The sequence below is a fragment of the Zalophus californianus genome, chromosome 4 (genome assembly GCF_009762305.2).
Source record: "Zalophus californianus isolate mZalCal1 chromosome 4, mZalCal1.pri.v2, whole genome shotgun sequence".
NCBI lineage: Eukaryota > Metazoa > Chordata > Mammalia > Carnivora > Otariidae > Zalophus > Zalophus californianus.
The window spans coordinates 98,902,130-98,928,016 of NC_045598.1; the positions used below are offsets into that span (position 1 = coordinate 98,902,130).

At 47.2% G+C, this 25,887-nt stretch overlaps 1 protein-coding gene across 3 annotated transcripts in view; it reads right to left on the minus strand.

Moving 5' to 3' along the window:
• Window positions 1-25,227, minus strand: part of VTCN1 (V-set domain containing T cell activation inhibitor 1) — a 55,026-nt gene extending 29,799 nt beyond the window's left edge. For 2 of the 3 annotated variants that reach the window (XM_027617003.2, XM_027617002.2), the window contains exon 1: window positions 24,990-25,227. In XM_027617003.2, the coding sequence (XP_027472804.1) occupies window positions 24,990-25,021 (32 nt within the window). In that variant the 5' untranslated portion in view covers window positions 25,022-25,227. The remainder of the gene's footprint in view (window positions 1-24,989) is intronic. The other variant, XM_027617004.2, reaches the window with a different exon arrangement.
• Window positions 25,228-25,887: the final 660 nt, after the last annotated feature.

The following is a 25,887-nucleotide window of genomic DNA, read 5'->3' on the forward strand; positions in this document are numbered from 1 at the left end:
TGGCTTTCTGTTTGGGAAAGACATTTTAGACAACTGTATGGGAGATCCCTGGGTTCTTTTGAGTATCAGGTTGAGGCACCCTGTCTTCCTTCAAGATGCCACCAAGAATCATGACATGGTATTATGGGGGTCCTCCAGAGCACAGGCCCCAGGATTACAACCTACCTGGGCCTCAATGCCACAAAACCAGGGAGACACGACCAGCAAATGGATTGTATCTCTCATGCCAGCTTCTTCTGAATGATCTATAGTAATGGCCTCAGATATTGCGTTGGAGAAGATCACAAGGCTGCCTCTGGGCTCAGCAGCAGAGAGTGCCATTCGTGATGAGTGACTTCTGAGTGGGCATGGGGTCCCCACGAGGGCCATCTCTGGGCTAGCAGCAACACAGGAAAGGGGGCTTCAACTAGCCACTAGCCACCAACTACCAGAGTCTTAGGCTAAGTTTATCCAAGAGTCATGACAGTAAAATGGCGGACACTTGTCTGTGTGCGTTTTTGGCCTGCACTTTAAGAAGAACACTGATGCACGTGTTTGTTTAGGACAGGGTTTCTCCGGCTCAGCCCTATTGACCATCTGGGCCAGATAATTCTTCGCTGCTGTGCATTGTAGGATCTTTAGCAGCATCCCTGACCTCTATCTTTTTGATGCCGACAGTCATCCTGCCCTTCTTGTGACAACCTAAAATGTCTCTAGACATGTCACTCCAGTTGAGAACCACTGATCTAAGGGAAGTGGGACCAGCATATTGCTGTTGTGATTAGAAGACATTGCTTTTGAAGAGGAGTTGAAGGAACCGGGGTCATTTAATTTAGAGGAGTCGAGATGTAGTGACGACCATGTCAGAAATTGAAAGGTGCCATATGGGCCTATTCTCGATCACTCTGGAAGAAACAAAGGCAATAGGTCAAAGTTCTAGGGGGTGAGATTGAGATTCGGTATACAGAGAAACTTTCCCGCAGAGCTCCCTGATCCTGGCCTGAGACTGCAGAGTTTCCTGTCACAGGACATGTGCCCACAAGCAGAGGCTGAGTAACTACTTAGGGACAGAAGTGGGGAAGGAAGTTTGGGGGCACCAGATAGGGGTTGGAAGAGCTTTCAAAAAGTGAAAGGATTCCATAATTCAATGTTTCTCAGGATTTGCTCTGGCCCTACCCTTGCCTCAGTTGTGCACTCTGTTTGTGCCTCCTGAAGCCTTTATTAATAACATTAACAATGATAGCTCATACTTCCCGAGTGCATGGCCTCATTTATCTCACTTAATCCCCACAACGACCCTACGAGATGGGTACTATTATCTTTCTTTTTAGTGTTAAGGAACTCATCCAAGAGCTCACCCCTAGATGACTGAATTATAGCAGGATTAGACTTGGGTCTAATACTCCATCACCCATGGCCTTAATTATCACACTGTATGTTATTATATAAATCCAAAGTTTTCTAAACCCCGGGGTTCAAGTCAGTTCTAGGCTCATGTTTTGTGCAGTTGTAACCTCTGGACAGACACCATGCCCAATCTTCCATAGATGGAAGAAGTTCACCTCTCTAGGTGGTATCTTTGGTTTGAGATTCTGGAAGGAAAGCCAAAAAACGGAGTAGTAACAGGTGGAAAAATACAGAACGTGAACAGACAGACACCCTTCCCTAAACAATATTTGAGTTTGCAGCAAACCATTCTATTTTATTCTTCGGCCCGCTCTATTTATAACTGCCCCCTGATTGCCCATGAAGCACACATTAGCATTTCATCAGCCTTGTGCACACTGTTTTCCAGTGGCGCAAGCAGAGTGAGACAAAAGTCAATATAAGGTTGATTGCTAGTCTTTCCCTAATCATACCTGTGTTTCCCATTCCTCCCTATTCTCACTGCAGAGAAAAGAAAAACGTTTCCAGAAGATGTCTCCAGCCATATAACCGATCCCATTGTGTTTAATAACAAACACACTGCAGACAGTTTATGAACCTCCCACAAAGTGTCTATAATGTTAGAAAAAGCCGGTAGCCCTTGAGCAGTCTGGTGGGCTCAACTGAAACAGCCTAATTGTAAGTCTTCCAAACCAAAGCCTGGGAGAGATTTCCAGGGGCGCTCACGGCACCTGCAGTGAAGTTGGGCCGCTAATAAGCACATCCTTGTCATGACGGGTCGTGGTTTTTTTGGCTGCTCTTCTTGCATGCATGGCCTCCTTCCCAGTGCTCCAGCCCGGTCCAGGGGAGGGCAGGAGCACTGCTCGGTGATAGCCTGGTCATTTCTAGAATGGATGGAACAAAGAAAAGGTGCCGCTGTACCTCTCGCCTTATCAACTCCACAGAGAACCTGGCGTTCTTTTCCTAACGAAGACTTGATGGGAGCAGGGGGCTTGTATAATTGAGCGACGCTGCAATACATCCTATACCTAGGTCCACATTAAGCACTACCATCTCCACAGGATCGCTGTTAGGGTCACAGAAACAAACTACGCTTTGTATAGATATTAGTTATTGTTCTTAAATTATTAACGTTAATTCTTATTTTTAGCCCTTCTCAGTATCCTTCAATTTAAGTGGCTTCTCATTGCTTGTAGATCAAAGTTCAAATTTTGCTTAGAATCTGAGACCATCATGAAAGGCCCCATATTATCTATGTGACCCTTCTTCCCTTCTGGAGCTGTGAATTCTTAGCACACTGATCTGTGCATTGCCCTCTGTTGCCCTCTGCCTATCACATTCTTCTCCCACTTCTCTGGCTATGCAAGGCAGGCCCCATTCAAAGCCTGGCTCAGCTCTGCCTTGTCTCTGACACCTTTCCTGAAGGCCCAGCCCAGAGCGAGCTCTCCTTTCTCTTTCCTTAGAGGATTTCAGGGGGTGAGGCGGGAAGGGGAACTGCAGGGGGCAGGGCCCGAGAGAGGGGAGCAGGGCCAGGCACTGTGGTTTAGGATGGGGGCTAGGACACAGGAGATGGAACTGAGAAGGGGGATGGGGGAGGACAGGGCAGTCTCCCTCTGGGGCGAGTACATTTCCCATAAGCCTTTCTCCCCATCAGTCATGGTGACCTGGGCTCTGGCAGATGGATGGCCCACGGAGCAAATGACCTGGAGTCTAGATTACCTTTGCAACACCCGAAAGCCACAGTGACTGTGGCGACTTTTCATTCCTTTCTTGCCTTCAGGAAAGCCACGCTGTCACAGAAGAGATTCAGAGAAGTGCTTGGGCTGTCTTCTCTCAGAAAGCCTAGTCCTGGGATCAGCTCATTGTTTATTCATTAAGAAAGCTGGAAACAAGTCTATCTGTCACCCTCAGATCTTTACTGGAGCACATATACCTGTCAGGCGGCCTGACGCCTCTGTGTTCTGAAATGGGATACAATGTCATATTTGTACCCCCCAAGGCGTCTGTCATTCACTGTATCTCAGTCATAGCAGGAAAGCTCCCCAGTGACAAGCAGACCAGTGTATCCCGGAAATCAAAAGGGATATGTTGTTCCATCTTCCTAAAGTCCGACCCCGAGGTCCACCACGAAACCTCACCTGCTAGGACCCACATTCTCATTGTGTAGACGTGGGCACGGTTCTGCAGGTGTGGCTGAAGGAAGCTCGGGAGGATGGACGTGCGGCAGTTAGACAGCCTGGCCCGTTCCTTGAGGGCCCGGCCTGCTGGAGCCACGCTCCTCAGCCACAAGGCCTGGGCTGCTCACACCAAGGATGGGAGTGGAGACACACCCTGTCCTCGGGTCCATCCTTGAGTTAAACTCCTCTGTGAGAGAAAGACAACTCTCATATGATCTCACTGCTACGTGGAATTTAAGAAACAAAACAGAGGAACACAGGCGAAGAGAAGAACAAAATAAAACAAGACGAAACCAGAGAGGGAGACAAACCATGAGAGACTCTTAACTCTAGGAAACAAACTGAGGGTTGCTGGAGGGGCGGGGGGGGGGGGGGTGGTGGTGGCGGGATGGAGTAACTGGGTGATAGACATTAAGGACAGAAGGTGATGTAATGAGCACTGGGTATTATATAAGACTGATGAATCACTTACCTCTACCTCTGAAACCAGTAATACATTATATGTTAATTAATTGAATTTAAAAAAAATGAAAATCCTCTGTGAGCGTAACCCATGGCTGGCCCAGGGTTTGGCACTAACCCAGGAATTAATCAGTTACAGGGCTACGAGGAAACACAAAATTTCTGTTTTATCGTCTGATGTAGACTTCTACATATTCAAATACCGTATTTTAGTAAAAGCTTAAAATTTAAATCTAAATATAAAACATTGATTTGAGCATAAAAGGTAAAGAATGTATATGAATTCTGGAAAGTTTAAACAGTTTGAACACAAATACAAGCTCAAGAAGAATTTACATAAATGTTGGACACTTCATTCCATTTCTTGCCCCACACCTGGCCCCCTACCTCCGTGTTGCAACTCTTCTAAACCGCTCTGGGCCCCTAAAGATGCCAGGCTGTTTCTTGCCTCCGTGTTTTATTCCTGCTATTCTCCCAGTTCTTAGAACATGGTAGGGATTTAATAAATGTTTGTTAAATAAATGCTTCGCCTTAGAGAAGGCTTCCCTCAAAGAATCGAGCGTGTAGTATTTAAAAGTTGTTGAATTAATGAATAAATCAAATATCCATGCTGTGTTACTAAGGGAAACTAATGCAGTCTTAACTTTCGAGCAGCCTTTTATGGGAGAAATTATCATTTATATTCCTCTCTAAAGGAAGATAATCTTTTTAAAAATTAGGGTCTATGAAATCTTGCTGGTGCCACGAATTCTTTTTTTTTTTTTTAAGATTTTATTTATTTGACAGAGAGAGAGACAGTGAGAGAGGGAACACAAGCAGGGGGAGGGGGAGAGGGAGAAGCGGGCCTCCCGCGGACGGAGGAGGGAGCCCGATGCGGGGCTCGATCCCAGGACCCTGGGATCATGACCTGAGCCGAAGGCAGTCGCTTAACCGACTGAGCCACCCAGGCGCCCCGGTGCCACGAATTCTAACACACTGCCTGGGAGGGCAGGAAATAGGAGAAGACCTAGTTGGCAGAAGTGGGGGTGGGGAGACGGGACCTGAACCTGGAGATGGAATTAATTGATCACTGCTGTGTTTGATGACTTGTTAAACTTGGGTCCTTTCAGTCATTTCTCTCCACCAGTGATTTACAAAATAGAGGTGTCCCTCTACAAGAAAAAGGAACTCATTGGGGAATGGAAAATTTAAATTTCCAGCAACAGTGGATATAAATATCCTTTAAAAAATAACAATCCTGCTTTAAAAATGCTCTACATGCTGAATCAAACCAAAAACCGCACACACGTTTTTTGAACACTGGTTTTGCTGGCAAGAGTGTAGGAGAGGTTGGCAGAGGCTAAAATGAAAGAGACTCATGAATCCAGACAGGTAGGAGCAGCACGTAGTGGTTTCTATGTTGTCTCGTGGCCAAAAGCTTCCATCTTAAGAGCTGTGCTGAAGACGGAGGCAAAGCTGAGGGACCACGCAAGCTGCGGACTCTGAATTAGAGACTCACATAATCCAGGACCCCCCACTCCTCCAAAGGGCGACCACCTCATTTGGTCTTGGTTTCAGGGGAAGAGAAGGCAGCACTACCCTGAGATGGTGTGTATACCAGCCAGTTGTCACACAGGTCTGAGGCCTGATTTCACAAGGCCTCTGGCTCCAAAGGAACCTAAACTAAGAATCAAGTGGAAAGGGTTCCTCATTGCTAATGGGCCAATGCCTCATAGAAGCAAAAGCAAACCTTCTCTGAAGACATACACTCTCAATCCAAGCCTCAACGGATTTCAGCAGGTCAAATTTCCCGGACTATATAAGCTCATAATAAAAAATCACAAGGAAAAAGGTACCGTGAACAAGAATTGGTAGAAGCAAGCAGCAGATCTGGAACAAAAAGACTTCAGATACTGAAACCATGGAGTACAGAATATAAAATAAGACTTTTCAATGTGTTCAAATGAAGGAAGGAGAGAATGGAAAGCTTGAGGAAGGAGCAAAAGACTCAATCTGACCGGATAAAGGTTTGAAAGACAACCAAACAGAACATCTAGAAATGGAAAATAAATCATCAAAACTTAAAGTTCTGGGACAAGTTCAGTTACAACTGTATACAACTGGAAGGAAGACTCGGTTAAGCAGAAGTAAGAGCTGAAGAATTACACATGATGCGGTATAGAGAAACAAAGAGATGAAAAATATGAAAAAGAGGGTATGACACACCAAGGCCAAAATGAGAAATTTTAATATATATCAGAGGTAAAGAATGAGAGAGAGAGAGAGAGAGAGAGAGAGAGAGAGGCAATAGCCGAAGAGAAAAAGACCGAGTATTTTTTAGTATTTATGAAAGATCCCAATTTTCAGATTCAGGAAGCTCAGTGAATCTCAAGCAGGGTAAATGAAAGCTACAAGACATTCCATAACGCAGCTGATGAGCAAAGACCAAAACGATCTTAAAAACGGTCAGAGAGAAAAGACAAATTACCCAGAAAGGAATCACAAACTAATAGCTTGCTTTCTAAAGTCACAAGGGATGTCAGAAAAAAATGATGGAATGGTATCTTCAGAGTGCTAAGAGAACAGGAAATGCAAGATATGAAGTATAGTTCTAGTGCCCAGCAGGTGTTACACAAGATATGATACAGAGGGAATACGACACCCAACATGAAGGCTTCATGCCCAGTTGACAGACTACTAGATGATGCTACAAGAACTGAAAAGTAAGATTTATACCTCCGCTACGGGGAGGACTCAGTCTTAATGGTCATCCAGAAAATTTGTTTCAGGCAATATTGAACAAGTTAAAGAAACAAGTGACAGACAGAGCTTTGCTGTCCAGGGGTCCAAGCTTTCAGAACTTCAAGAGATGGGCGAAAGCAAACTTTATTGGGCAGCACCTAAAGCCCAGGCAGCCCTGGGCTCTTCATGAGCATGACCTTGTGGCATTAGCACAGCTGAAATGGCAACCTGTCCCTCCCACCCCTGACCAACACTCACAATGGGACCAGAGATCGAAGTTAAGTTTCAGTTTGTCCTCCAATCAGGGAAACTGGAGGCAAGTGGTTTTAATTTTAACTCATGTATACGTTTTTTTGTATGTGAGTGTTAAGGTTTCGTATTTTTTTGTACTTTGGATTACCTGCGGGTTGGTGGGGCATTAGTGGGTACCACTCTCATCTTTCTAATGCTCTGAACTCGAGGGAGAAATAGTTGAAGGCCAGGGAGGGAACTACCTTCTTTACTTGGTGCCTTTCTTCATTGTGTATATAACACCTGTAGGATAATGCCTGGTATGTAGCAAAGGCTCTAAAAATATTATATTCCTTTCCTCTCCCAAGAGGCCAAGGTCCATGCGAAGAAGCAGGGTGATGGTGGTTACAAACTGTGTTGTTCTCCAGTGCGAAGAAGCAGGGTGATGGTGGATACAAACTGTGTTGTTCTCCAGGCCAAAGAGGTGGAGGGTGGAATCAGGAGAGGAAGGTCTCCTGCAGAGACAGTTAGAAGCAGATTCTGTCGAGGACCAAGAATCCTACCAGGCCTGGGGGAAATGCCTCTCCGATTTTCCCTTGGTCTAGAAACTGATTAGCTTTGTTTCTCGCTAGGCTGGATGGAGATGAGAAAAGGAAGTAATGCCAAAGTTCTTAAAGCTGCCCCAGCCACATCTATCTTGACTTAGATTTCAGAAGTCAGGATAAGAAACTAGCCTTGTTAGTTTCATATTTACAGTGGCCTCTTAGTTTTTCCCCCCTTTTCTAGGCATATCTTACCCAAACCAAGGACAGAAATGATCTATCATATTTCAGTCAAGTTCTGGTGGCCACCAGAGCTGAGAAACCCAGGATGGCCATGGGGATGGGGCAACACAGACTGGGGGCCCAGAAGACAAGAGGCAGGGATGACTGTTGGGGATGTTGGAACCTCTCCATCCGGCCAGGTTTCCTACTACCCAGTGAAAGCCAGCCCCATTCTCCCAAAGGAGGTTTCCAGGGCCTGCCAGAGGAGTCAGACTTTAACAGGGTGGGGGATCCCCTGGGCATGAAATGCTGCTTCACTACTCCAAAATGGTCTCTGGTTGGGGGGAGTGATCCTTCCAAAAATGGGAACAGTGGTTTGACATGTGTGAGGGGTCTGAAAGGGGTAGTTTCGATGCATAACTACTTGACTTTCTGGGCTCTGTCAATGGCTCGGAGGGACAATAGGTAACATAACTAAAAGTATAACAGGCCTGTTGGACGTGTGGCCATGGTAGGTTCCTCTCCGTGTGGGAAGAGGATTGGACCTGTTTGGACAGCTGGGTGGGACATCTCTAGGGTTCTGGGCTCGGCAACATAAAGTTCAGCTGAGGCCCTAACTGGTCACAGCACGCTTGTCCCCTGCCTCAGCAGTCTTAGAGGAGCAAGCTCATTCTTAGCCGTTCAGTATTTTCCTGACAGTTGCATAAGGCCAGGTTTTGGGTTGGGGATGCGGGCTGAGAAAGTGCAATGAGCTATTTATTGCAAAGGAAAAGAAGGAAATTGGAGGGGAGGTAACATGCAGAGAATGAGAAGGCAGCTCTAGTGGACAGGGCCCCTTACTTTCCCTTTCCACTCCTAATAGCCGGGGCTGTGTTTGGGCAGATGTGTCCTCTGAGTTCACGGATGCCACGGAGCCGGGGACACACAGTGACATGCTTCGGAGTCGCCCTGGCCCCAGAACCTGCCCTGTGTCTGTACATTCTCGAGGCAGATTCAGAGAGGATTACTATTTGGCTGCTAAGATTTCCGGGCCTCCTTTCAAATATTTAGAAAAAGACCCTTTTCCTACCCACGTTAACCAATTATACACTATTCCCCACACCTGTAATCTCTCCATTTCCCCAGGCACTTGGGCAACGAGGGGGCACCTCAGTAGCTTTTGTTCTGAAGCATGAAGTTCCCAGGAAGACACCATATTCTTTGAGCTCCTTTGTAAACCACATGGACTCCTCATTCTTCTGCGTATGGCCTTCCTCCGGATAATGTTTGAGGGAAAGCGGCGACAATATGTATCAGAAGCTGTCTCCGGGTCCTCGCTGTCCCCAGTATATGTTTCTATCCCGATGCTTGTCACATCAAATTGAAATGATCTGTTTACACATTTGTGTCTCCCCTGGTCTCCTCCAAACTTCTCAATAACAGGCACTGTCCCTTTTCCTTTTTGCGTAATAGGTTCTTAACTTTAAAATTTCAGCTGGGGTTCCAAGATACAATAGATGCTGCATACCAAAGCAAGATCCCATGCCACTGTGCAGATTTTTAAAAGGGGATCTTTGACAGCCAGGCCCATGATTTCGAGACACCTCAATCAGATGAAGGTTACAACAGGGGCTCAGAGTAGGGAGAGAAGATTTGTGAGGTTGTTTCTGAGAATATAACTCCTCCCCATCACTGATGCACAAAGCACAAAGTTGGCGTGTGTTGTGACACCATGTGCTAGACCTTAAATCATACTGGAGACATTTAATATGGTCTAGAACAGGTCAGTGAGAGAGAAAGAGACGGAGACCGGGGTTCAGGTGGGGGGGATGGGGGGCAGAAGGAACACAGGGCTGCATTTGGAGGTCATTTGCCCTTGTATGAGGCAAGGAATACATGAGTTTGTCCAACAGGCCAGATATCCTCAAGTCATGGCGAGTCCACCAGGGGGAGGGGACCTGAGCGTTGAGTCATGTGAGAAGTGCACCTTCCCGGGACCGGAGCTGAGGAGAAGGCCAAGTTTTCATCGGAGCCTTCGGAAGTTTTGTCATGTATTTCCCTACTGAATGCACTTTAAAAGGTCAGAGAGAGAGAGAAAAATAAAATTTTGCTTTGATTAGAACCTACTGGTCATGCTGAATCAATCTATCAGTCACATTTATTCCCCTGTCAGACATAGTGCCTGACTCATCCTAGGCATTTGATAAATACCAAACTGAGCTGATCTGATTTTGGAACGTATTCTTCTTCTACTGAGCCAAAATATGTCCACGAGGCAGCCCAACTGAATGGCAGTCCATATTTTATTTCAGGGTTATCTCTCCTCAAATAACCTTTTTGGAAAGATTTTATATGAATAATTAAAATGAGTAGCTAAATATAAATACACATTTAGAAATCAGCTCCTCATTGTTATGCATAAGTATTGTCTAGCTCCAGAGACGTGATTTTTTTTTTTTTTAAGTAGGCTCCCCATGGAGCCTCACACGGGGCTCGATCTCATAACCCTGAGATCAAGACCTGAGTTGAGATCAAGAGTCGGACACTTAACTGACTGAGCCACCCAGGTGGATCTAAAGACATGATCTCATTATAACCTATGGAAAGCCCAGATATCCTGTGGTCTAGTTTTTGACAGTGCCACTATCAAAGAAATACCAACCCCAAAAATCCTCCTTTGCAACTTCTATCCTTCTTATGAGCTTACCCAAGCTTTTCCTTCTTGAAATTTCCCCAAAACTCTCCCTGAAGTCCACTCCCTGGTTTCTTCTCCCCATAACTTTAAGTCCATTCTCACCAGCAAATCCTCTCTCCTCTTAGACCTTTCGCAGTGTTCTCTGCTTGGTTTATTCCATTGAATTCATCATTATGAGCAGGAGGGTGGGGAGATTTAGCAGAAAACACCCAAGATTTTCCTGAGGGGTTGGGTAGAGAAGGAAGGGGCTGTGAATATTTCATTGTTTCCTCTGTCACTCCATATAAGAGACTCGGCAAAGGGCAGCCCTGGGAGTAAGGGGAAGAGCTGACCCTCTGTTTTACTACCTCTGGGACTTTCTCTACGCCACAATCTCTCCCATCAGTAGCTTGATAATCAAGTGAAATCCTATAAGAAATTTAGCCCTTTGGTTTTGTTACTGATTAAAATGTGTAGTATAATATTTTATCTCGTTAGTCCCTGAGACCTGGGTGTAAATGAGTGTATTAGTTACTTTACTGAGAGTAGGGATGGTGGGTAAATTAAGGAGGCTAAGGCATGAAAAAGAAAGCCTTGGAAATGGGAAAAAGTGGGAACGTTAGATACAAAATTTGCCATTTTCTTTATCGAAACTTTGGCAAGGGGTTAGTGCTAGTCCTGGAAAAGGCCTAGGCAGACACTATTATTTTCAGAAGTCTAGATGGCTGGTAGGGGTGTGAGTGGGTGCAAACTATAGGGTGAGGAGAGGGGGACAATTTGTCCACGCACATCAGAAGGCTTACAATGTACCTAGTAAGCTTCCATCCAGTAATTCTACTTCCAAGAACTCATTCTAAAGAACCAAAGGGACGCCCTCCCAAGGATGGCAACTACAGGGTTAGTTAAAATTAACATAGTAATTGTGGGCAACTCACTGAAAGCAGCCTACATGTCCAAGAACAGAGAACTGAGTGAGTGAATTAAGGTTCATTTTAGAGGCAGTATTATGTAGTCATAAAGAATCACATCACCCAAGAATATTTATTTATATGAAACATGTTCCCAAAGCCAGCGAATAGAAAGTAGTTTCTTTTTTAAGATTTTATTTTCTTTACATAATCTCCACACCCAACATGGGGCTCGAACTCACAACCCCGAGATCAAGAGTCAGACACTCCACCCACTGAGCCACCTAGGCGTCCTGAAAGTATCTAAGATAATGTACACTGTATGATATCATTTATTAAATATGAATACCGAGGGAAAAACTGGAAGGACATAGTAATGGTGATTATCCCTCAGCTAAGGATGATAAAGATTTTGATATTTTTTTCTTTTGTGCTCTCCTGTATTTCCCAAAGTTTCCACACTAATCCCACTTTGCATATGTAAACAAATAAGGAAAACACATTTTGCAAAGAAAACACTATTTTCTTTAGGTTTGACCTGTCTTTTAGATGGCGGGTGAACAGGCTTCTTTCAACGTGATGCCGTTAAAACAGAAACAGTTAAAACAGGGGGTCAGTGGTTTACACTGTCAGAGTCAGAGCCAGAGCCAGGACCCAGTGCATACGGACTAGAAGTCATACAGAACTGGTTTGTCTTCGTCTTAAGTAAGCAGAAGTGTTCATAACGTGATAGACTGTTCACACCTGCCCAACATGATGGTTCGAGAACAACCTCAGTTCCAGGAGGCCCAGGTGGGCAGCACCAGGAGCCCCCAGAATTTTCGGATAAATGAAAAACACTTCCTTCACAGTTTGGCACCTTTGGGGAATGCCAGTGAAAGCCCACCATCTTGCAACTCACCTCTTTACAACTGTACTTGCCTTAAGGGTAGGAAACGGGGAAGCTAGCAGGATCCTCTATACACATATTAAACAGATTCTCTTGTAAGCCCCATATTTTCTGCCTCGGAAAATTAGCATTTACATTCAGATAATACCTTTATTAGAAGAAATGGAATATATTGGGGTCAGTATTAGGGCAACTATAATTACCTATTTGCTAAATCTATGGAAGTTGAGCATTTTGTTGATCTAGGAATTTGGCTATGAGAAAATATCAACCTGGAAATATGAGAAAACAGCCAGATTTATCTTTTTCTCTCTTCCAGCTTTGGTCATGGTCAAAAGCTTTCAAAGTTTGTTTGCTTTCAAGATTTTATTTTTAAGTAATCTCTACACCCAGTGTGGGACTTGAACCCACAACCCCAAGATCAAGAGTCACATGCTCCTCTCACAGAGCCAGCCAGGTGCCGCAAAAGCTTTCAAAATTTTAGTCTTCTCATACAGTTTAAGCACAGAGGTTTTGGGGGACCTCTTTAAGGAAAAAAGTCCTTCTGGTGCCTCAAAAGGGCCAAGGACCTGATAGCTTTGCGGTATCAAAACACCTCCTTCTCGTACCAATATCCCCCTTTGCTGACACTTACAGTTTTACTTCGAAGGGCTTTTAAAGAAAGGCAGTGGAACATGGCATTTGGGGTCTTGGCACTGAGGCTCCTGGGGAGCTGGGCTCTTGACACAGTATAGTCATCAAGCCTTTGGACCTAAAGAGACTGACCTCGTAAGAGTCACCTTGCCACCAGTCCGGGCACCCCGACTTCCCCAGCTGCTGCAACCACTTATTCTTAGCATTAAAAATAAAATACAATAAATTTCTTTCTAAACTAGGAAAGGGTATAGACTTTGGAGGCAGATAGATCTAGACTCTATTTTCGATTCCCTTTGCATGTATTATATTCAACAGTTGTGATCGTGGTGAAGTAGTGAAATTTATGATCCCTTGCAGAAAGTATAAGCAACGGGCCTCACAGAGTCCTGCCTTTAACCAAAGGCTTCCTGACCTCATCATCTCTCCTCACTCATTTGAAAATCGTTCTCAAAAGTGATTTGATCTCCTCTGCTGGTTTTGCACATCTTCTAGTCTTTCCCCCGGACATCTCCCTTCACTTTCTCACAGCACCCTAAGCCTTAATTTACTCAGCTGCAAAACCGGGGGATGAAAGCCAACATTTTCAATTTTTTTTTAATTTTACATATTTATTAGAGAGAGAGAGAGAGAAGACGAGCGGGGGGGCAGCAGGCAGAGGGAGAAGCACACTCCCACCAAGCAAGGCCAATGTGGGACTCGATCCCAGGACCCTGGAATCGTGACCTGAGCCAAAGGCAGATGCTCAACTGACTGAGCCACCCAGGCGCCCCTTCAGTTGTTGAGAAGGTTAAATCTAGTCCATGCTGGTCTCTCCTGATGCCACTCTGGTCCCTGCTCTGCCTTCCCACTCATCTTCACATCCTGCCCCACCTCATAGGTCTTGCCCTTTGCCTGGATGTTCTTCCCACTTCTCCTTGCCTCACTAATTCCCACTCAGAAGCCACCTCCTTCAAAAGGTCTCTCTAATCACCAATGCTGGATTAGAAGTTGATTTCAAAGCATTCGGAAACTGGCCTGCAGTGGCATATAGCATACTGTATTATAATTATGTGCTTATTTATCTGCCTCTTCTCATCTGTACTCTGAATGATGTTAGGCCCTACACCTGGTACGTGACTGAAACCCTAGGATCTCTGGTGCCAGGTACAAAAGAGATGATCAATAAATATTTGTTAAATTAATCAGTAATGTATGCAGAACTTGTAGAACCGTATTGACACAGGAAGAACCCAATACTGGAGGCCTTGATTATAAGGTTGTGGGACTGTAAGGTAACCCTACAAGAAGGCCAACACCAGAATTGATATAAGTTGTTGTCTGAGAGATCCAAAATGTGGGGCTACATCCCTAACACGGACAGACTCTTTGAAAGCTGGACCCAAAGGGAAACAGATGATAGGACATGTATGACCATTGCTTTTGATACTTCTGCCTATTTTAAAGTCCACAGTGTATGGGTCTTGGTGCTTTTTAAAAGTTATCTTCTTCAAATGGGTGAGACCGCTTCTAATTAAAGATGTAGACATGTCAAGTAACGCAAGAGAGCTTTGTGTTGCTGTCAATGTCACTGCCATGATCATCAACTGTGCCTAATCACCTTTGATCCTCAGGGCGGTTTTGGGAGGTCCATTTGTTGTCCTTGCTTAACAGGAGAAATTAAGTGACTGGCCTATTACACAATATAGATTTGGAAAGGGAAGTTGAGTCAGACCCCTGTGGTTCCAAGTTCTACCCTCTTCCCAGCTAGCATGCAGCTGAAGAGAAGTAGCAATGTCCACGCCCCTTCCCTTCCCGCGGCTCTCAGAGCTCTCCAAATATCATGAAGATCATTTGACTTTTACGGGTAGAAGACACATGAGATGTGAGGATCTGAAAGATGATGTGGCCTGCTCAAGGCTTATCCGTGTTCACGCTTTCAGCATCCCTAAGTCAAAGGCTTTGTTTTCACTTACATCCTGAGAAATCAAAAAGGCTTGTTTTTACCCTTCCTGGCAATTGAGTGTGTTTGTAGCAATGCCCCTGGCAGGCGAAGCATTTCTTTTGTAAGCATGCCCACTCTGGGCAGTGTCTTCCATCGCAGGACACAAAACTGCCAGGGCCCCATTTGATGTCACTTAAGTCCCGCCAGGCTACAATTAACAACTTTAATGAACTCTCTGCTCTCATAGGGAAGCGACACCATACCTATCAACTCTCACCCCGCACTTCCCCAGAGTATTAGATAATACCTCTCTGCACCTCACACCTGCTAGATGACTACAGAGGCTGACAGAAATTGTCAAAATGCCTAGTGGGTGCACAGAGGGTCTGTCACAGTGATGGCCATTAGGTTGCATATGAATGACGGAGAAGCCTGTTAAAGGCTCTCTCAGGGGAAGAATTCCAGACCGTGGGATGGGGGGTGGGAAGGGTGAAAGCACTGAGGATTTAGTCCTGGCCGAGCCCCGTGTCTCACTCTCTTCTACCTGAATCGACCCTGTCCAACAATTTCATTCTCTGTCATGGACATTCGCCTCCGGTGCCTGGAGAGCAACAAATGCAGACCTGGCCACGTGCCCACGTTCTTCACAGAGCACATGTGAGATGGTCCCTGAGGACATCAGGGCTGAGACTCCTCCCTGCATCCAGATGAGCTGAGCTCACCTCACAGCTGTAAGCATATTAGATGAGCACCTATGAACTGGGATGATGCTAATACCCGGAAAAGATAACCTAATTAATAATTATAATAATGAGAGGGCAGTCAACATAATACCCATGCTTATTTAGTATCTCTCATTTGAGGAACATGGGGCGAGCTGTTGATGTCCCCCATGAATCCTCCCTATACTTTATGCGGGAGAAAAGGGCAGAAGTCAGTTACAAAAAAGTCTATTTGGAAGAAGGTTAATCAGGGAAGAATTACTGTATAAGGGGAAGGTCTGGAAAATATGACTCTGGCTATCAAAGATGGGCGGGCATTCCCAGGACGGAAAATACCAGCCTGCTCTTTTCCTCCCGTGCATTTGCTCAGTCCCCGATGCTGCTCCCCGGCTCCCACGGTAATGTGCTTTTTTCTATTCATGACTTCTGTTCTTTCCTAATTACTCGGGCCCCTAGATTCCTGAAGTGTGTCCTGATGTTTATTAATAAGTACTACTGTAAAAAGGATTACATTTTCCTAACATTGCATCAATCACAATCAAACAAATTTCTTTACCTTTAGGACTTTAATATGCTACCATGCCTAAGTGAATGTCCCAGAAGAGTACATTTTAGGTTGAACCTTTTGAAATTACCATTTCTGTAGGTCGAAAACAAGTGAACATTGACAATTTCATATGGTACAACCTAAGAATATTCAACACTTCCAAATTTGCTTGACTACCGAACTCTTCTGGGGAAAATTTTGTTGCAGTATCAGTGTCCGTTGGTCTCATTTTGGGAACCACTGTCTCAGGCACTTAAACACAGAGATTATTAGGTATTTGAATCGTGCATGCTGCTTGGACTCCATGATGCTCTGATGCGACAGGATAATGGGTTGAGCAGAATGAGAGGCAGGCAGATGGGGGAATCCTGCTAGGCCCCGAGGCTGTTTCCAAGAAGCGTGGCCCAATATGGCCATCCTCCCACACCGCACCTGCTAGTACACAACTTACCCTGGCATCCTTATGGGACTCCGTCCCAGCCCTGAAGCTTATGCCAGCCCCTTTAAAGGATAATTGTCCCTATACTGTTATATTTTGTTCCTGGACCTTGAAGCTTTTTAGCAGAGTAGAACCAATCATCAAATATAGGAAATGAATGAAGGGCCTCATAGCAGAGCAGGTTCCCCAGAGGAAGACCTGGTTGGTTTCCAGTTGTATACGGGGCAGCAGAGGAGGGTGTAGCTATCCTCAAACCAGGGCCAGGCATAGAGAAGCAGAGGTGAACCCCAAGAGATCATACCAGTATCACAGGGGAAGGGGGGTGGAATCGGGAGAGTGTATCATGGAAACCAAGGAAAGAGATCAAGAAGTAGGTAGTGGGACATATGCGTTGAACGCTGTTGTGAAAATAGGAACACAGAAGTCAACATTAGGTTTGGCAGTGACAGGAGCAATATCTTGGTAGAGTGGGGACAAAATCATGGTTTACAATAAGGGTCCGCTAAGTGCTTTATATGTATTAATTCACACAATTCTCACAGTCTTATTATGCAGATTCTCACATCATCCTCATTTTACGGATGAGGAACCCAGGCACAGAGAGAATAAATAACCTGCCCAAGGCCACATGGCTAGAAAGTGGCAGCCTGGCTCCAGTCTGTGCTAGGAACCACATTGTACTCCCTCCACGATGCCGCAAATCTCACATCAGTAACTCCAGACAGCTCTGTCTCGGCAAGTTTGCTGAGAAGGGAAAAGAGACATGGGGGCACGGGGGCCGAGGGGTGGGGGTGGTGCTGCTGGAGAGGCTATAAAGCTTCGAGAGGTTTTCCCCTTGAAGATAGCAAACACTGACTGTGGGCTGCATGTGACGGGGATACAAGATGAGCGGAGGGAGGACGGCGGATGCTGGCTGGTAGAAGCATTTTCGAGGAGCAGGCGAGATCGAATGGATCCCATGGATCCAGGGCACAGAGGGGTTGCTCTTTGATAGGAGCTGGACTCATCCTCCGTACCAGGAAGGGAGGCAGAGAAAAAGGGTACAGGTGAGTATAGCAGGTAGTTTTGGAAGCGGAAAGATGAAGGAGTACTTGTCTGCTGACTCCTATTTTCTCAGCGAAGGATATAGCAGGAAAATCATCTGAGACTGGGGCGGGAGGTGTGTGTGGGAGGGGGGTGGGGGGGACTGAAGAGAAGAGAGGTATGAAATGGCCATTTTGGGTGGGGGAGGTGGGAGGGAGCACAATGAGGAGCCCTTAGGGAGCTAAAAGAGACAATTCAATACCCCTAAATTGTACGGATGTTCTCTCCCTTTCTCAAATCTTTCATGGTTTTTATTCTACGAAATTTTTCATTCTAAATCGCGGAAAAAGAAAGAGGGGAAACTGTCTGCCCTTCCTCCCATTACTGCTGTGCTGGGAGTAGTAGGAATACATTTGGAAGTGATGGGCTAGTAAATCTGAAACATTCCAGGCAGATGGTTTGGGATTGCGGGAAGCTAATATAAAGAGAAATATGACCTGGGTTTCTTACCTGCAGAAACTTCATGTTTTCCCTTTGTTTTCATCAAGGCCCATCTGTCCCTCTATAGAACATTTCTTAAGGAGAACTGTGGGATGATAAATGATCCCGGGTGAAATCTATCTCTGTCTGGATTAAATCCTCGTGCTTTCCCCGAGGAATCAAGAGTGCAGAGAGAACGCTATTACAGAGCTTCTGGAACTTGAGAGCACATCAGCATCTCCTGGATGGCTTGTTAATACACATTGCCGGGCCCCACCCCCAGGCTGTGATTCAGTGGGTCTTGGTGGGGGGCGGTACCAGAAATAATCTGCATTTCTAACAGGCCCAGGTGGGGCTATTGCCGCTGCCCTCAGGAGACTGGCTTGGAGTGTTGTAGGGTGTGTTGCCCCTCCAGTGGCCAAGATTGTTCCCATATCTCACCAAACAGGGACTAGAAAAGAAGCTATCTCCAGTTGACTGAAACCCCAGAACAATTCAGACTTCAGGCGCTGAGGTCTCTTAACCCGAGCTGCCACTGTTGGACTTGTCCTTCCTCTCCCTCCCTCCAAATCACTTTGTTATTCTGTAAAAACAGTGGGAGGCAATAACTGAATAAGAGTAACTCCTACATAAAGCGCTAACCCTGCCAGGTGCCGCTCTCAACCTCTCTTGTGTGTTATCTCATTTAGTCTCGACAACAACTCTATGAGGTAGGTAGTGTTATTAACCCCAATTGACTGGGGAGGAAATGAAGACACAGAGGGGTTAAGTAACGTACTTGAGGTCACCCAGCTAGGAATATGGAGAGCTGGAATATGAACACACGTCAGCTTAATTCTAGTACCAACATCATTTCCACTTCTTTATATGTCAAAGGTAAATGTGGAGGAAGCTTTGGTCTCTCCAATTGAGGGAGCCTTGTTGTTTGGGTAAATCATGGTTGACTGCCATCCAACACTAGGGACACTGAACAATATAGGATTATTGACAGACCTCGGTTGTACCCACTTTTTAAAACTGCATAACCCTTGGGCAAGTCACACTATTTATTTTCATTCTCAGCAATGAATGTCTGAATTTTCAAGTTCTGAAAGTATGTAATTCTCACTGAAATTTAATCACTTTTTCTTCCTCAGCTCACTCATCTAGAGCTCAGGTAGCTGTGTGCTACTTGAAATAACACGAACCGGGAGTGGATAATCCACAGGCTCCAGCCTGTTCTGGGGACAGCTCCCTCCTCCATGGTTAAGAACCCTGGCAGTCACTTGTCCCAGAGGAAGTGAGTTTTGCCAGAGATGAGATGGGTTTTTTTCTTCAAGTGGCAGGAGATGAGGCAGAGCTGATTAGAAAGATACTTTTCCAGTAACAGTCAATATGGCGGTCTAGGTGGGAACTAGTTGGTTCCGGCCACTGGCTGGCTAGGAGACACTGAGCAAGTCATCTTGCCTCAACATTTGCATCTGTGAAATGGAGATAATTAGGAGTGTGGGGTGGTTTAGCTAGTTAACCATTACCTTAGGGCTTGGTCAGGTCTCCATAGCTCCAGCTGCCCCCTGGAGGTTGTGGCTCTTGATGTCAAAAGTGCTTCATCAGTAAGATCTACGTGCTGAGCTTGTATACACAAGGATCTCCCCAGCTCACCTCATTTGTTTTCATGCTTGATACTGGCAGAGCCAGACATTTATTCTAAACCATAGTCATTCTCTGGTTGAGAGACCGATTATGTGTCGGACACATAAACAATAGACGGTGAGGTGGACTTGATTTTTTTTTTTTTTAAACAAGAATCTAGAAAACTCTGATTATTCTCCAGAGTGTTGTTAGAGTTAACGGTCCTTAGGAGACCCCACTGGCAATTTGTCCAAAGTATAGTCTCACGAGAACATCTATTCAAGGGACAGGAGGGTCAGTGGGGTCATGGAGTTGAGGTTAATAAGTTCTTACAGAGAACTAGTCATGTACTGGGCATTGTAGAATTGCAAGTAATGACTCTAGCAATAGCTAACATTTATAGAGTTCTCAGGGTATGCCAGACATATAATCATCACATGTCATTCACATAACCCTAGGAGTTGGGTACTACTGTCACCCCATCTTACAGATAGGGAAATTGAGGCTCACAGAGGCTAATTAGACTAATTCCAGTGGGATACGTGTTCAAGGTGGCAGGAGGATTTGAATCCAGACAGTCTGATCCGAGAGCGCAGATATGTAGACATGGTGCTACACGGCCTTCATACAACAGTGAACAAGACAAAGGCCAGACCCTCAGGGGGCTAACTCTACAGAGGGAAACAGATGGACACCAGGAACAGAAATCCATCAACATGGCCAACCACGAACATAAAAGGAGCAATTGATTGCAACCAGAAAGATCCAGGAAGACTTCAAAGCGGAAACACCATTTGAGCTGAATGTTCAAAGAGAGGAGTGGCATCGTAAGAGGTGGAAATGGGGAAAAAGTGCCAGGCTCAGAAGATGATGTACTTCTGATAGGGGCAGGAACACAGGTGCCACCTGTTTAAGTCTTTCTTCTAATGTGCAGTTTTATCTCATTTTCTAACTTCCTGTCCTGTTCATGGGGGATGGGCCCTGAAGCCTTAGATTTTGTAGGCTCAGAGAGTCTGAAAGTTGGGCCCATCTCATACCTCAGTGGGGTTTCAAGTATCATCATGACCTGTGCTGAGATCCTCTCCACGCCAGCCCTTTCGTGATTTTTCTCATCAGGCAAACTTGCATTGTGTTGCCAAGCACTGTCTTCTCTGGCCATTAATGTCCGGTATGTTTGAGCCAGCCACCAGCTTGAAAACATGCGACAATGGGAAGCCAAGACTGCAGAGCAAAGCTCCTTGAGCTGCTCTTGTTCTAGCCTCCCTCATTTTGTGTGTCATGTACCTTCTTCTGGTAAAAAGATGCCTGTTCTTTCTCCACCCAGTAATTTCCTTCCTTTGACATATCTTCATTAATCCCACTGTAGCTGGTGATTTCCCCCAGTCTCAAATGCTCCAAAGAACTCACTTCAGATAGAAGAGTCAGAATAAGAATAGATGAAGGATCCAGAGAAAAGGAAGGAAGGAAAGAAGGAAGCGGGGGAGACGGGGATGAAGGGAGGGAAAGCAGAATAAAAATGTGAAATCTGTGTGAGCTGGGCCTCATTTCTGCTATGGTTGTGTCTCTGTTTCCAGGAAGGAGAGCTACCAGATGTTACAGCTGTCTGGTGTTCTCTGCTGACTGTGCACCCATGAGCCCTTCTTCAGGCTGGACTCAGAGCCATCCCTGTCCCTTCTTGGCCTCATTTGGGTGCAGGGTCTCCTTGGCAGTATGTTCTCTTCATTTTCTGGACAATGCCAGCTGAAACGCTGCATAGGCCATATTTTTATCCGGAGTGGATCTCTCTATCAGCACCAGACCTTACTGAGCCTCTGAATGACATCCCTTCCAGCCCGGGGACCTCTCTGAAACTTTGCTCTGTTGACATCCCTGAGACTTGTCTATCCTGCTCTCTTCCTACCTCTTCCACCATGTACTCCCAGATCTTTCTTTGACTCATCTTCCTCTGCCCACCCTTGAAAGGTGGTTTTCTTTGGCTTCCCATCCCTGCCTCCTTGCCCCTCTCTATGTGCTTTCCTTTTTTTTTTTTTTAAAGATTTTATTTATTTATTAGAGAGAGAGAATGAGAGATAGAGAGCACGAGAGGGAAGAGGGTCAGAGGGAGAAGCAGACTCCCCGCCGAGCAGGGAGCCCGATGTGGGACTCGATCCCGGGACTCCAGGATCATGACCTGAGCCGAAGGCAGTCGCTTAACCAACTGAGCCACCCAGGCGCCCTATGTGCTTTCCTTCGAAGACATCCCAAGTGATCATTCCCTGCCTATGGGTCAATGACTCTCAATTGCTGTCTCCAGGCCTGACTTCTCCCGGTTTCAGCCTCATGCCTTCCACTGCCTGTTGAGCATCTCCGACTGGAAGTCCCAGGGGAACCTCAAATGCATCATGTACCAGAGTTAACTAACTCCCATCTCTCCTCACTCTTCCCTATTCACTCTGTCCAATGCAGAAACATGGGGCATTCTAGGCTCCTTCCTTTGCCTCATCTACTCTGCACCACCCTCCCTCCCCTTCTATTGATTTATCATATATTACTGATTTTCAGTTCTAAACGTTTCTGGAATTGATTTTCCCCTCTAGATCCCCGCCATCATTCTCTACTTCAGGTCCTCGTTATTCCTTATACTTCTGAGCGCAACTGTTACCCTACTGTTTCTCCTGGCCTCCAGGCTCAATGCCCTCATATCCAACCTCCATGCTACCTCAGGAGTAACCCACCTAAGATGGAAACCACCAAGCTTCCCCTGCTTGAGAGCCTTCATTGGCTCCTTGTCACAACAACAAATTCCTAACTTAGAGCCTGGTAGGTAAGTCCTAGCAGGACCTGGCTCTGCTTCTCCTGCCCCATCCTGCTCCCTCCCTCATGCCTCATACTCCGATGATGATAGGAGAGTAGCGTGTAGCTTTCCAACACCCCATGCTGGTTTATGAGTTCTCTTCTATTCTTTCTTCTGCATAGGCTGTCCTTCCCACCCCTCTTCACCTGGATCACACTAACTCATCCTTCAAGACCTAACCCAGCCATCCAGCCATCGCCTGGCTCAGGAAACCTTCCCCAAAGCCTTAGGTTAGGGAAGTGTTGTTGTTGCCTCCTGCTCTTATTATCTCTTGACCTATGAAGAGCAGGTTGGAATGATCTGTTTGGGAGTCCTTCTCCCTCATTAGGCTATAATCTCATCACTGTCTTAGCTGCTTTTGCCCCAGTGCCTAGTCCAATGCCCAGCATGTAATAGGTACTCAGTTAATGTTGTTGACCAGAACGTAACCTCGTTGAGCAGGGGTCATGACTTTTCTGCCCTTGGACTCCTAGCAGGTACTCAACAAATGTTCCATGGGCAAATGCTGCTCCTGTTGACAGCTATAATGGGAGGAGGGGAGGAAAATCCGGATCACACAGTACTTAAATATCCCAAGGAGGTCAGACATAGTAGAAACCGCACATCGGTATTCCATCCCTGAGTGGCATGCATCTTTGAGCATGAGATTCGAAGGTATTAAGCTCTCTGGTAATTATTTAAGAAAGTAATCCACCACCAACCAGACCTGCGGAGGATGGGCAGGCCCTCTCATAAGCTCTCCCACATCACCAACGGTCATGATCGCCTCAATAAAAGGAATTATTATGAATTAAGACAATTATGGCAAAGAAAGAAGGTTTGTTAGGGCCAAGAGTGGACACAGGGTTCCCCCAGGTGGGCTCCCATGGTTCCCTGGGATGGATTCTCCAGACCCTGCTTCCCACCCAGCCCGCCCATTGACCCTCTTCCCATTGACCCTCTTCCCGGTGGTCTCTTTGTCACAAAAGCTCTGCTGTTCTGTGCCTTGTCACTGCTTTTGCAACTGCAGAGCATGAATAGCAAATGAGGCATGCTGGGGCCAAGGAGAGGAGCCTCTGTGGATTCCATTTGGTCTCTAAAGGGTGGGGGAATATGCATTTTGAACACCCACTTCCTGCTAATCCTCCCACCAAACCAGTCGGGCTGGTTGTAATGTATTATTAGAAAGCCCACACATCCATCTTTGGGACAACAGAATCACTTCTGTTGCATGAGTGTTCCAGATCTATGGAACCAGAATGGAGGAATGGGGGGGCGGGGGGAGCTGGGACAGGCAGGTCAGGGACGGGGGTGGAGGGGGCGCAAGCCTGGCCCAGAGGAGAGAGCTTGGGTTTCAGAGTTAGGTAGAGTGGATTTAAACGCTGCCCTGCCCCCTGCACGCTGTGTGGCCTTGAGCGCAGGACTTAACTTCTCTGAGGTGATAATGAACTCTCACAGGCTCTGGCGAGGATTAAAGGAGACTTCTGTATGGCACCTAGCCCAGGGCATGGAGATAGAAGGTGCTGGCAAAACACCAGTTCCTCTGACGTTGGCGCTTCCTGGGGCGTTCTTGCAGGGCAGGAAACCCCCGTGCATACCCCCCTCTACCTGCTGCTTCTCCTGGGAGCAGTGTCCTTGTCGGAAGGGGAGTGCTGCCCAACACCTTTACTGGCCACACAGGGCCCCCCCCACCCCCCTAACCCCTGCTGCAGGACTAGTTATTCCAGATGGACACAAGGGAGGGAGCTGTCATTTTGTTTGAAGGGAGAGAATTTTCCAGGCTGCCCCTGGGAAGCAACGTTCCCTCAGCCTCTTGACAAACTTCACTGTTAAGCTGAGCTTTCTTTTCCTCCTTCTCGCCCTTCTTTTCCCCTCCGCGGAAATGACACCTAGAAATTAAGGGGATTGGTCTCGCGAACAACCCCTAGAACCGACAGGTACCAGCCTTCCTGTCTTCCTAAACACCATCATGAGTTGTGACCGACATCGAATCACCAACCCTCTCGGGGAAAACCCTTCCTTCACTTTCCATCTCTTTCTTTGCAGAAAGGGAAGTGATGTCCTGAGGGGAAAAGAGGTTAACTAGAGGCAGCTAAGTGAGAGGAGCAAAATGTAAGGGCTGGGCTTTCTTCTTTCTTCATGTATGGGCGCCCCTCCTCTCAGCCCCGGGCCCTGTGTCCTGTCAGCTCTACTTGCCTTCTGCATTTGAGCCTCCCAAGCTCTTTCTTCCTGTGTCCTTCCCTGCTCCGCCCCAGCCCCCAGGGTGAGCAGACTGGGGCGGGGGGCGCTTAGCAAATCCCTGCTTTCTCGGCAGCAGCCGCAGGGGTCTCCTCTCCAGGGAGCCCCCAGGAGAACGAAGGACCCCCTCCTGGAGCTGGGGGTGGAGGGCGGGTGTTGGTGTGGGTTCCGCAGCAGTACTGGGAAGTCACACCCCTAGAGAAGGGTCAGAGCGGGCTCACCTGCTTCATCCCAGGGGACCGTATAGCGGGGCTCCCCTGCAATCCCACTCATCATCAGTCACTGGTGCCTTCCATTCCCAGCGCGCAGCTCCGTGCCGCCCTGCTTGGCGCCCCCCAAAGCCCTCACCCCTGTTCCCTTCACCGGCCAAGCTAGGGAAGAGTACACTACCTCCAGAAGATGATCTGGCCCAGGGAAGCCATGGCGAGGGGAAGGGTCCCTTCCCGCGGCGTGTTGGGTGCTGGGGGACGCGGAGCTGCCGCCGCCCTCCCGGCGCCGTGACTTACAGCCAGCGCCCGCCGGCCGGCCGGCCTTAAATAGGGTGCTCGGGCCGGGAGTGAGGCGGCGGCGGCCGGCTCAGGTATGAGGAAGAAGGGCTGCCGGGCAGAAGTCCCCGCAGGCACTGAGGCTGTCGGCTCCCAGCCAGCCGGGGAGGCCGGGCTAGCAGAGCTGCCTTTCAGGGCCTCGACCAGGCCAGAGGGCGGGAGGCCACAGCGGCCCGGCGGGGGGGGGGGGGGGGGGGGGGGGGCGGGGCGGGGGAAGGGCTTGCTTCAGGGTCTGGATGCAGCGCACGTCTTTTCCTCCTGACTCTGGAAGGCAGCAGCAGGGATGGCGATTTAATCTCCAAATAAGAAAGGCCTGGAACAGCTCAAGGTGTCAGGGCGTGCGCCAGGAAGCGGGGAGGCTGGAGTCGCCCCCGCTGGGGGCAGTGGATGCTCAGACAGACGCTGGTCACCACCGGTGTGGTATCTCGGGGGTGGGGTCCCTCCCCCTATGCCGAGGGACCGCAGGAGGGCTGTGAGCCCAGATGACAAGAGTGCTGAGTTTGTCACCGAGGCTGGAACTGGCCCTGGGCCCCTGAGACAGCCCAGCCCAGTGGGCAGACCTCTTCAGGCTTCTTCTCAGCGAAAGGGGGACACCTGCCCACCCCACCATGACTTTCACACCCCTGAGACACACTGACTGGCATTCCCCAGAAGCCAGTGCTGTCGGGTGAGTGGGTGGGTAAAACTGATCTCTGACATTTTACCCAGCACTCAGATTTCCAAGGAGGCAGGAAGTTCTTCAG